Consider the following 12,102-nt stretch of genomic DNA (forward strand, 5'->3'; position numbering starts at 1 on the left):
GAGGAAGGGAGGGAGGGACAGAGAGAGGGAGGGAGGGACAGAGGGAGGGAGGGAGGGAGAGAGGGAGAGAGAGAGAGAGGGAGGGAGGGAGGGACAGAGAGAGGGAGGGAGGGAGAGAGAGAGGGATAGACAGAGAGAGAGGGGAGAGAGGGAGAGACATAGAGAGGGAGAGACAGAGAGAGAGGGGAGACAGAGAGAGGGAGAGGGAGTGTTAGAAGCGAGACAGAGAGAGGGGAGACAGAGAGAGAGAGGAGACAGAGAGGGGAGACAGAGAGAGAGGGGAGGCTGAGAGAGAGGGGAGGCTGAGAGAGAGGGGAGACAGCGAGAGAGGGGAGACGGAGAGAGAGGGGAGACTGAGAGAGGGGAGACAGAGAGAGCAGAGACAGAGAGAGCAGAGACTGAGAGAGAGGGGAGGCGGAGAGAGAGGGGAGGCGGAGAGAGAGGGGAGGCGGAGAGAGAGGGGAGGCGGAGAGAGAGGGGAGACGGAGAGAGAGGGGAGACGGAGAGAGAGGGGAGACTGAGAGAGAGGGGAGGCTGAGAGAGAGGGGAGACAGAGAGAGGGAAGGAAGGCGGAGAGAGAGGGGAGGCTGAGAGAGAGGGGAGACTGAGGAGACGGGAGATACAGAGAGACAGAGAGAGAGGAGAGAGACAGAGAGAGGGGAGGCGGAGAGAGAGGGGAGACAGAGAGAGGGGAGAGACAGAGAGAGAGCAGAGACAGAGAGAGCAGAGACAGAGAGAGCAGAGACAGAGAGAGAGGGGAGGCGGAGAGAGAGGGGAGGCGGAGAGAGAGGGGAGGCGGAGAGAGAGGGGAGACAGAGAGAGAGGGGAGACAGAGAGAGAGGGGAGAGTGAGAGAGAGGGGAGGCTGAGAGAGAGGGGAGACTGAGAGAGAGGGAAGGAAGGCAGAGAGAGAGGGGAGGCTGAGAGAGAGGGGAGACAGAGAGAGAGGGGAGACTGAGGAGATGGGAGATACAGAGAGAGAGGAGAGAGACAGAGAGAGGGGAGGCGGAGAGAGAGGGTAGAGACAGAGAGAGAGGGGAGACAGAGAGAGAGGAGAGACAGAGAGAGAGGGGAGACAGAGAGAGAGGAGAGACAGAGAGAGAGGGGAGACAGAGAGAGAGGGGAGAGACAGAGAGAGAGGGGAGAGAGAGAGGAGAGACAGAGAGAGAGGGGAGAGACAGAGAGAGGGGAGGCGGAGAGAGAGGGGAGAGACAGAGAGAGAGAGACAGAGAGAGAGGGGAGAGAGAGAGGAGAGACAGAGAGAGAGGAGAGACAGAGAGAGAGGGGAGACAGAGAGAGAGAGGAGAGACTGAGAGAGAGGGGAGACAGAGAGAGAGGGGAGACTGAGAGAGAGGGGAGACAGAGAGAGAGGGGAGACAGAGAGAGAGGAGAGACAGAGAGAGAGGGGAGACAGAGAGAGAGAGGAGAGACAGAGAGAGAGGGGAGACGGAGAGAGAGGGGAGGCTGAGAGAGAGGGGAGACTGAGGAGACGGGAGATACAGAGAGACAGAGAGAGAGGAGAGAGACAGAGAGAGGGGAGGCGGAGAGAGAGGGGAGACAGAGAGAGGGGAGAGACAGAGAGAGAGCAGAGACAGAGAGAGCAGAGACAGAGAGAGGGGAGACTGAGAGAGAGGGGAGACTGAGGAGAGGGGAGACAGAGAGAGGGAAGGAAGGCGGAGAGAGAGGGGAGGCTGAGAGAGAGGGGAGACTGAGGAGACGGGAGATACAGAGAGACAGAGAGAGGAGAGAGAGACAGAGAGAGGGGAGGCGGAGAGAGAGGGGAGACAGAGAGAGGGGAGAGACAGAGAGAGAGCAGAGACAGAGAGAGCAGAGACAGAGAGAGCAGAGACAGAGAGAGAGGGGAGGCGGAGAGAGAGGGGAGGCGGAGAGAGAGGGGAGACGGAGAGAGAGGGGAGACGGAGAGAGAGGGGAGACTGAGAGAGAGGGGAGGCTGAGAGAGAGGGGAGACTGAGAGAGAGGGAAGGAAGGCGGAGAGAGAGGGGAGGCTGAGAGAGAGGGGAGACAGAGAGAGAGGGGAGACTGAGGAGATGGGAGATACAGAGAGAGAGGAGAGAGACAGAGAGAGGGGAGGCGGAGAGAGAGGGTAGAGACAGAGAGAGAGGGGAGACAGAGAGAGAGGAGAGACAGAGAGAGAGGGGAGACAGAGAGAGAGGAGAGACAGAGAGAGAGGGGAGACAGAGAGAGAGGGGAGAGACAGAGAGAGAGGGGAGAGAGAGAGGAGAGACAGAGAGAGAGGGGAGAGACAGAGAGAGGGGAGGCGGAGAGAGAGGGGAGAGACAGAGAGAGAGAGACAGAGAGAGAGGGGAGAGAGAGAGGAGAGACAGAGAGAGAGGGGAGAGACAGAGAGAGGGGAGGCGGAGAGAGAGGGGAGAGACAGAGAGAGAGAGACAGAGAGAGAGGGGAGACAGAGAGAGAGGGGAGACAGAGAGAGAGGAGAGACAGAGAGAGAGGGGAGACAGAGAGAGAGAGGAGAGACAGAGAGAGAGGGGAGACTGAGAGAGAGGGGAGACTGAGAGAGAGGGGAGACTGAGAGAGAGGGGAGACTGAGAGAGAGGGGAGACTGAGGAGAGGGGAGACGGAGAGAGAGGGGAGACGGAGAGAGAGGGGAGACGGAGAGAGAGGGGAGACTGAGAGAGAGGGGAGGCTGAGAGAGAGGGGAGACAGAGAGAGGGAAGGAAGGCGGAGAGAGAGGGGAGGCTGAGAGAGAGGGGAGACTGAGAGAGAGGGGAGACAGAGAGAGAGGAGAGACAGAGAGAGAGGGGAGACAGAGAGAGAGAGAGGAGAGACAGAGAGAGAGGGGAGACTGAGAGAGAGGGGAGACTGAGAGAGAGGGGAGACTGAGAGAGAGGGGAGACTGAGAGAGAGGGGAGACTGAGAGAGAGGGGAGACTGAGAGAGAGGGGAGACTGAGAGAGAGGGGAGACTGAGGAGAGGGGAGACTGAGGAGAGGGGAGACAGAGAGAGAGGAGAGACAGAGAGAGAGGGGAGACAGAGAGAGAGAGGAGAGACAGAGAGAGAGGGGAGACTGAGAGAGAGGGGAGACTGAGAGAGAGGGGAGACTGAGAGAGAGGGGAGACTGAGAGAGAGGAGAGACAGAGAGAGAGGGGAGACAGAGAGAGAGAGGAGAGACAGAGAGAGAGGGGAGACTGAGAGAGAGGGGAGACTGAGAGAGAGGGGAGACTGAGGAGAGGGGAGACTGAGAGAGAGGGGAGACTGAGAGAGAGGGGAGACTGAGAGAGAGGGGAGACTGAGGAGAGGGGAGACTGAGGAGAGGGGAGACTGAGGAGAGGGGAGACTGAGAGAGAGGGGAGACAGAGAGAGGGGAGAGACAGAGAGAGAGGTGTCCGGATGTTTATCCCTTCGACTTCCTGTATTGAGACAAATTATTACGTAAACAGTGTTTTTCTGAGTAAACGAGGATAGCTGAATACTTTTGAAGGGACGCGGGCACGTGATGTCATCACATAACTATAAAACTACACTAGTCTACACAGTTCATTCATAACTATAAAACTACACTAGTCTACACAGTTCATTCATAACTATAAAACTACACTACACATTTCATTCATAACTATAAAACTACACAAACAAACCTATTTCAACCTGAATATCTTCTCCTTGCTTTTCTGTTTGGATGCAAGTTCCACCATATTATTTCGGGTCCAGTGTGCAGGTTCACCGCGGCTCGGGCCATGGAGCCGGGCCGTGGAGCCGGGCCGTGGAGCCGGGCCGTGGAGATCGTCGGACCGTGGAGATACGTTGGCACATGACAGTTATTAGAACATGGCAAATGTTAGACAATTATTGCATTCTATCCATGCTGGCTTTCACTGGCTACCTGAGACATGATACAGACAGGAGGAGGACAGACGGGCTACCTGAGACATGAAACAGACAGGAGGAGGACAGACAGGAGGAGGACAGACTGGCTACCTGAGACATGATACAGACAGGAGGAGGACAGACGGGCTACCTGAGACATGAAACAGATAGGAGGAGGACAGACAGGAGGAGAACAGACTGGCTACCTGAGACATGATACAGACAGGAGGAGGACAGACGGGCTACCTGAGACATGATAAAGACAGGAGGAGGACAGACAGGAGGAGAACAGACTGGCTACCTGAGACATGATACAGACAGGAGGAGGACAGACGGGCTACCTGAGACATGAAACAGAAAGGAGGAGGACAGACAGGAGGAGGACAGACTGGCTACCTGAGACATGATACAGATAGGAGGACAGACAGGCTACCTGAGACATGATACAGATAGGAGGAGGACAGACTGGCTACCTGAGACATGAAACAGACAGGAGGAGGACAGACGGGCTACCTGAGACATGAAACAGACAGGAGGACAGACAGGCTACCTGAGACATGATACAGACAGGAGGAGGACAGACGGGCTACCTGAGACATGAAACAGATAGGAGGAGGACAGACAGGAGGAGGACAGACTGGCTACCTGAGACATGATACAGACAGGAGGAGGACAGACGGGCTACCTGAGACATGATACAGACAGGAGGAGGACAGACAGGCTACCTGAGACATGAAACAGATAGGAGGAGGACAGACAGGAGGAGAACAGACTGGCTACCTGAGACATGATACAGACAGGAGGAGGACAGACGAGCTACCTGAGACATGATACAGACAGGAGGAGGACAGACGGGCTACCTGAGACATGAAACAGAAAGGAGGAGGACAGACAGAAGGAGGACAGACTGGCTACCTGAGACATGATACAGATAGGAGGACAGACAGGCTACCTGAGACATGATACAGATAGGAGGAGGACAGACTGGCTACCTGAGACATGAAACAGACAGGAGGAGGACAGACGGGCTACCTGAGACATGAAACAGACAGGAGGACAGACAGGCTACCTGAGACATGATACAGACAGGAGGAGGACAGACGGGCTACCTGAGACATGAAACAGATAGGAGGAGGACAGACAGGAGGAGGACAGACTGGCTACCTGAGACATGATACAGATAGGAGGACAGACAGGCTACCTGAGACATGATACAGATAGGAGGAGGACAGACTGGCTACCTGAGACATGAAACAGACAAGAGGAGGACAGACGGGCTACCTGAGACATGAAACAGACAGGAGGAGGACAGACGAGCTACCTGAGACATGAAACAGATAGGTGGAGGACAGACAGGAGGAGGACAGACTGGCTACCTGAGACATGATACAGATAGGAGGACAGACAGGCTACCTGAGACATGATACAGATAGGAGGAGGACAGACTGGCTACCTGAGACATGAAACAGACAGGAGGAGGACAGACGGGCTACCTGAGACATGAAACAGACAGGAGGACAGACAGGCTACCTGAGACATGAAACAGACAGGAGGAGGACAGATAGGAGGAGGACAGACAGGAGGAGGACAGACAGGCTACCTGAGACATGAAACAGACAGGAGGAGGACAGACAGGAGGAGGACAGACTGGCTACCTGAGACATGAAACAGATAGGAGGAGGACAGACAGGAGGAGGACAGACTGGCTACCTGAGACATGATACAGATAGGAGGACAGACAGGCTACCTGAGACATGAAACAGACAGGAGGAGGACAGACAGGCTACCTGAGACATGAAACAGACAGGAGGAGGACAGACAGGCTACCTGAGACATGAAACAGACAGGAGGAGGACAGACAGGAGGAGGACAGACAGACTGTCAGCCTTAATGGAAACACTTCCAACATCCATCTGTTTTAATAGACACAGGATAGTAACATTGAAAGGCACCACAGCAGCCATCTGTTTTAATAGACACAGGATAGTAACATTGAAAGGCACCACAGCAGCCATCTGTTTTAATAGACACAGGATAGTAACATTGAAAGGCACCACAGCAGCCATCTGTTTTAATAGACACAGGATAGTAACATTGAAAGGCACCACAGCAGCCATCTGTTTTAATAGACACAGGATAGTAACATTGAAAGGCACCACAGCAGCCATCTGTTTTCATAGACACAGGATGGTAACATTGAAAGGCACCACAGCAGCCATCTGTTTTCTATGCAAACTTTCTCCACATCTTTGGACAAGTTCATGGAAGCACAGCTGGTGAGGTCAGGTCTTGTTTTGTAGAGACTGGTCTCAGATCAGGGTCCAACTGGACTTCCTGGTTAAGTCGTGGTGGTCAGCAGGTGCCACTCTGTCAGTCAGAAACTCCTGTGGGAATGGCCTTTTCTCTCTTTCTTTACATTTGGAATGTTAGCACAAACAGACTGGTAACCAGGCTATATATTCCCCTATAAAGTGCTCTACTGATGGCTAGATGGTTTATGTGACCCTGGCCAAAGGTAGTGCACTGAGACAGTCTAGTGACTGAGTCAGACAGACAGACAGACAGACAGGCAGACAGACAGGCAGACAGACAGGCAGACAGACAGACAGACAGACAGACAGGCAGACAGACAGGCAGACAGACAGACAGGCAGACAGGCAGACAGGCAGGCAGGCAGGCAGGCCAGGCCAAAGCTGGTATATTGTCAATATATTGTTGTTTTTTTCACGTTTTATTTTTTTTCTGGCAATGTACTCGGGAGAAGTTTTGGAATGATCTTGTATTCTGGGAATGATCTTGTATTCTTATCGTCTGGGACATGGCCTGGCCTGGCCTGGCCTGGCCATGTCCCAGACGATAAGTGAAATGGTGTCAGAAGAGGTTTATTGGAGATATAAAAACATTTCCATGCTAGTGTTCCTTCCCCTCCTTTCCTCGACCTGCTAACGCCAAGTTTCTGGTGCTAATATAGGGAGGGAGGGAGGGGGGCTGGAGAGAGGGAGGGAGGGAGGGAGGGAGGGAGGGAGGGAGGAGAGAGAGAGAGAGGGTGGGAGAGAGAGAGGGAGGGAGGGAGGGAGGGAGGGAGGAGAGAGAGAGAGAGGGAGGGAGGGGTTGGAGATATTCTCCTTTCCAGTTGATTTAGCTTCAACTTTGGTTTGGTACGTAACACTCAGCACTTAATGGTCAGACGTGATACCTTTCCAGAGTTAAAGAGTGCCTCGCTCACGTCGTCTGTGTCTAGTTCTCTCTGCTTGTCTTTCCATTCTGGATAACAACATCATGTACTTCACATGTGGAATATTGGTGACCTTATAAGAAGTAATCAAACTATGAATAAAAGGACAAATTGATCACAGAAACCTCAGTGACCACTCTGTTGGTCTTTAGCACACCTCTTCTCTCTCCTCCTGTCCTCTCCTCCTCTCCTACTGTCCTCTTTCTCTCCTCTCCTACTGTCCTCCCTCCTCCCCTCCTGTCCTCTCTCTCCTAACCTCCTGTCCTCTCTCTCTCCCCTCCTATCCTCTCTCCTCCCCTCCTGTCCTCTCTCTCCTTCCCTCCTGTCCTCTCTCTCTCCTTCGCTCCTGTCCTCTCTCTCTCCTCCCCTCCTGTCCTCTCTCTCTCCTCCCCTCCTGTCCTCTCTCTCTCTCCTCCCCTCCTCCCCTCCTCCCCTCTCTCTCCTCCCCTCCTGTCCTCTCTCTCTCCCCTCCTATCCTCTCTCCTCCCCTCCTGTCCTCTCTCTCCTCCCCTCCTGTCCTCTATCTCTCCTCCCCTCCTGTCCTCTCTCTCTCCTTCCCTCCTGTCCTCTCTCTCTCCTCCCCTCCTGTCCCCTCTCTCTCCTCCCCTCCTGTCCTCTCTCTCCTACCCTCCTGTCCTCTCTCTCCTACCCTCCTGTCCTCTCGCTCTCCTTCCCTCCTGTCCTCTCTCTCCTCCCCTCCTGTCCTCTCTCTCTCCTTCCCTCCTGTCCTCTCTCTCCTCCCCTCCTGTCCTCTCTCTCCTCCCCTCCTGTCCTCTCTCTCCTCTCCTCCTGTCCCCTCTCTCTCCTCTCCTCCTGTCCCCTCTCTCCTCCCTCCTGTCCTCTCTCTCCTCCCCCCTGTCCTCTCTCTCTCCTCCCCTCCTGTCCTCTCTCTCCTCCCCCCTGTCCTCTCTCCTCCCCCCTGTCCTCTCTCCTCCTGTCCCCTCGCTCTACTCCCATCCCTCCCCTCCTGTCCTCTCTCTCTCCTCTCCTCTCCTCCCCTCCTGTCCTCTCTCTCTCCTCCCCCTGTCCCCTCTCTCTCCTCCCCCCCTGTCCCCTCTCTCTCCTGCCCTCCTGTCCTCTCTCTCTTCTCCCCCCCTGTCCCCTCTCTCTCCTCCCCCCCTGTCCTCTCTCTCCTCCCCTCCTGTCCTCTTTCTCTCCTCCCCTCCTGTCCTCCTTCTCTCTCCTCCCCTCCTGTCCCCCCTCTCTCTCCTCCCTTCCTGTCCCCTCTCTCTCCTCCCCCCCTGTCCCCTCTCTCTCCTCCCCCCCTGTCCCCTCTCTCTCCTACCCCCCTGTCCCCTCTCTCTCCTCCCCTCCTGTCCCCTCTCTCTCCTCCCCTCCTGTCCCCTCTCTCTCCCCCCCTGTCCCCTCTCTCTGCTCCCCCCCTGTCCCCTCTCTCTCCTCCCCTCCTGTCCCCCCCTCTCTCTCTCTCCTCCTGTCTGCTTCTTTCTTTCTCACCTCTAACCTCTCCTCTTGCCTTTCTGTCCCACCAGGATCACCCCAGGAGATGGCGGTGAGGAGCCAGGCTCTCCAGAACATCCGCGCCACCCGCCTCCTCCAACAACAACAACAACAACAACAGAACCAGCAGATGGTCCAGATGAACCAGGGCATCCCAGGTGGCTCGGTGGGTCCCCAACCCGACATGGGCCTCCCCTACGGCGGGCAGGGAGCCGGCCAGCAGTCCCTCTACAGCCTCAACCCCTCCATGAGCCAAATGATGCAGCACCAGAACCAAAGCGTCCAGGCCTCCATGGGTCTTCCACCAGGACACAACCCAGTGACGCGGGTCCAGAGGCAGGCGGGAGGAGGGGTTGGAGGAGGAGGAGGATACGGAGGACCACAGGGGATGATGATCAACTCCATGTCCCAGCAGCCCCTCGAGGGGCCGCCCAAAGCCCAGGCCCAGAGGTTGCAGGGCATGCTGGGAATTGGAGGAGGACCGGGAGGAGGAGGACCACAGGGAGGGATGGGAGGGTGGCCACCCCAGCAGGGGCAGTCCCTCCAGGGGATGGGAGGGCCAGGAGGGGTAGGAGGACCAGGCAGGACTACAGGCGATATGGTGGGCTTTGGCTCGGCCCAGGGGGGCTACGGCTCCATGCAGCCTGGACCCGGACAGCAGCCTCCACACCCACGCCTGGCCAAGCAACACTTCCCTGGGCACCCACAGGGCCACCCCCAGGCTATGGGTCAGGGCCAGCCCATGGACCCCAGGGCTATGAACCCTGCGGCGGGCATGGCCGGGCCCATGGACCCCAGGGCTATGAACCCTGCGGCGGGCATGGCTGGACCAGGACAGCCAAGGACCAACCAGCCCAGACCCATGGTAATGCCGGGACAGGGGGTGATGGGCCAGGGCGTGCCCAACATGGGGGCCTTTGGACAGGGGCCGGCGATGGGGGTGGGCCCTGGAGGTGGAGGAGGGTATGTGGGACAAGGAGGGGTAGGGGTCGGAGGTCAGCCTCAGGGCTACCAGAGGACGTCTAGTCAGGACCTGTCATCTTATGGATACGTTGGCGGGCAGGTGGCGCCGTCGGGCGGAGGGTTCGGATTGGCCGACGGGACAGGGGCAGACTTGGACTCAAGTGACGGTTGGATGGAAGAGTTCTTCCCCAACCAATAGCAGAGCTGGAAATGTAGTGGGGAGTTTTTACTGGAGGGACTAACGACAAAACTGCGTGGGGAAAACTTTATTGAGACGAGAGAACTGGACAGTCGGCATATTTTGTTTTGTAAAGAACGGACAGGAAGAGTTCTGTGTCGTGTATTTATGTGTGTGTGTGTGTGTGTGTGTGTGTGTGTACTGTCACGGTATTTAAAAGGCCTCTAATGGTAAACGCGGTCTGGTGGTTGTGAAATATCATTCAAGAAAGGGAAGTGATTTTGGTTTTGTCCTTTTGGGCCGTGATTTGAACCCAACCCTTTAGCAGTGTGTCAACTGGGCCCATAGGTTCATACAGGAGAGACGGGAGACTGACTACAAGACAGGAGAGACAGGACACTGACTAGAAGACAGGAGAGACAGGAGACTGACCACAAGACAGGAGAGACGGGACACTGACTACAAGACAGGAGAGACAGGAGACTGACTACAAGACAGGAGAGACAGGACACTGACTACAAAACAGGAGAGACGGGAGACTGACTACAAGACAAGAGAGACAGGAGACTGCCTACAAGACAGGAGACTGACTACAAGACAGGAGAGACAGGAGACTGACTACAAGACAGGAGAGACGGGACACTGACTACAAGACAGGAGAGACAGGAGACTGACTACAAGACAGGAGACTGACTACAAGACAGGAGAGACGGGACACTGACTACAAGACAGGAGAGACAGGAGACTGACTAGAAGACAGGAGAGACAGGAGACTGACTAGAAGACAGGAGAGACAGGAGACTGACTACAAGACAGGAGAGACTGGGACTGACTACAAGACAGGAGAGACAGGAGAGACAGGAGACTGACTACAAGACAGGAGAGACAGGAGAGACAGGAGACTGACTACAAGACAGGAGAGACAGGAGACTGACTACAAGACAGGAGAGACTGGGACTGACTACAAGACAGGATAGACAAGAGAGACAGGAGACTGACTACAAGACAGGAGAGACGGGAGGCTGCCTACAAGACAGGAGAGACAGGAGACTGACTACAAGACAGGAGAGACAGGAGACTGACTACAAGACAGGAGAGACAGGAGACTGACTACAAGACAGGAGAGACAGGAGACTGACTACAAGACAGGAGAGACGGGAGGCTGACTACAAGACAGGAGAGACGGGAGGCTGCCTACAAGACAGGAGAGACGGGAGGCTGCCTACAAGACAGGAGAGACGGGAGGCTGCCTACAAGACAGGAGAGACGGGAGGCTGCCTACAAGACAGGAGATACGGGAGGCTGCCTACAAGACAGGAGAGACGGGAGGCTGCCTACAAGACAGGAGAGACGGGAGGCTGCCTACAAGACAGGAGAGACGGGAGGCTGACTACAAGACAGGAGAGACGGGAGGCTGCCTACAAGACAGGAGAGACGGGAGGCTGCCTACAAGACAGGAGAGACGGGAGGCTGCCTACAAGACAGGAAAGATGGGACACTGACTACAAGACAGGAGAGACTGGGACTGACTACAAGACAGGAGAGACGGGAGGCTGCCTACAAGACAGGAGAGACGGGACACTGACTACAAGACAGGAGAGACAGGAGACTGACTACAAGACAGGAGAGATGGGAGACTGACTACAAGACAGGAGAGACGGGAGGCTGCCTACAAGCTCTCAAACAGGGGAGAGTCTTTTTAATATTTGTTTTTCAATATAGGGGTAGAACATCTCTATTTATTTTTCCGGTATTAGTTCTTCTTGGATACCTGGGTTATTGGATTGTGCCTGACAGGTTTCACATCTCGTTATATTCATGCTGTGTGTGATGGCGTGTGGCATGTGATCGTAGCATTTCTACACATGCAGGTCCCTTTGAGAGACAGACAGACAGACAGACAGACAGACAGACAGACAGGCAGGCAGGCAGACAGGCAGACAGACAGACAGACAGGCAGGCAGACAGACAGACAGACAGACAGGCAGGCAGGCAGGCAGACAGACAGACAGACAGACAGACAGACAAGCAGACAGACAGACAGACAAGCAGACAGACAGACAGACAAGCAGACAGACAAGCAGACAGACAGACAAGCAGACAGACATACAGACAGACGGACATATAAGCAGACAGACAAGCAGACAGACAAGCAGGAGATAAAGGCAAGGAGATAAACACACAACCCACTTCTGTAACAGCCATCAGAGCTCAGTAGAGAGCTGTCACCTCTGTCTGTCTGAGAAGTGGTTGAGATCACTCTCTCCCTCCCTCCCTCCCTCTCTCTCTCTCTCTCTCTCTCTCTCTCTCTCTCTCTCTCCCCACTCTTTCCCTCCCTCCCTCTTTCTCTCTCTCCCTCCCTTCCCACTCTCTCTTTCTCACTCTCCCTCCCCTCTCTCCCTCTCTCCCCACTTTTTCCCTCTC

General features: G+C 55.4%; 1 protein-coding gene across 2 annotated transcripts in view; it reads left to right on the top strand.

Moving 5' to 3' along the window:
• Positions 1-10,912, top strand: part of LOC139394421 (mastermind-like protein 3) — a 227,354-nt gene extending 216,442 nt beyond the window's left edge. The window contains exon 6 of one of the 2 annotated variants that reach the window (XM_071142484.1): positions 8,570-10,911. In XM_071142484.1, coding sequence (XP_070998585.1) covers positions 8,570-9,699 — 1,130 coding nt within the window. In that variant the 3' untranslated portion in view covers positions 9,700-10,911. Of the gene's footprint in view, positions 1-8,569 lie in introns of both variants that reach the window. The other variant, XM_071142485.1, reaches the window with a different exon arrangement.
• Positions 10,913-12,102: the final 1,190 nt, after the last annotated feature.

This window comes from Oncorhynchus clarkii, unplaced genomic scaffold, assembly GCF_045791955.1.
Source record: "Oncorhynchus clarkii lewisi isolate Uvic-CL-2024 unplaced genomic scaffold, UVic_Ocla_1.0 unplaced_contig_2517_pilon_pilon, whole genome shotgun sequence".
NCBI classification, from domain to species: domain Eukaryota; kingdom Metazoa; phylum Chordata; class Actinopteri; order Salmoniformes; family Salmonidae; genus Oncorhynchus; species Oncorhynchus clarkii.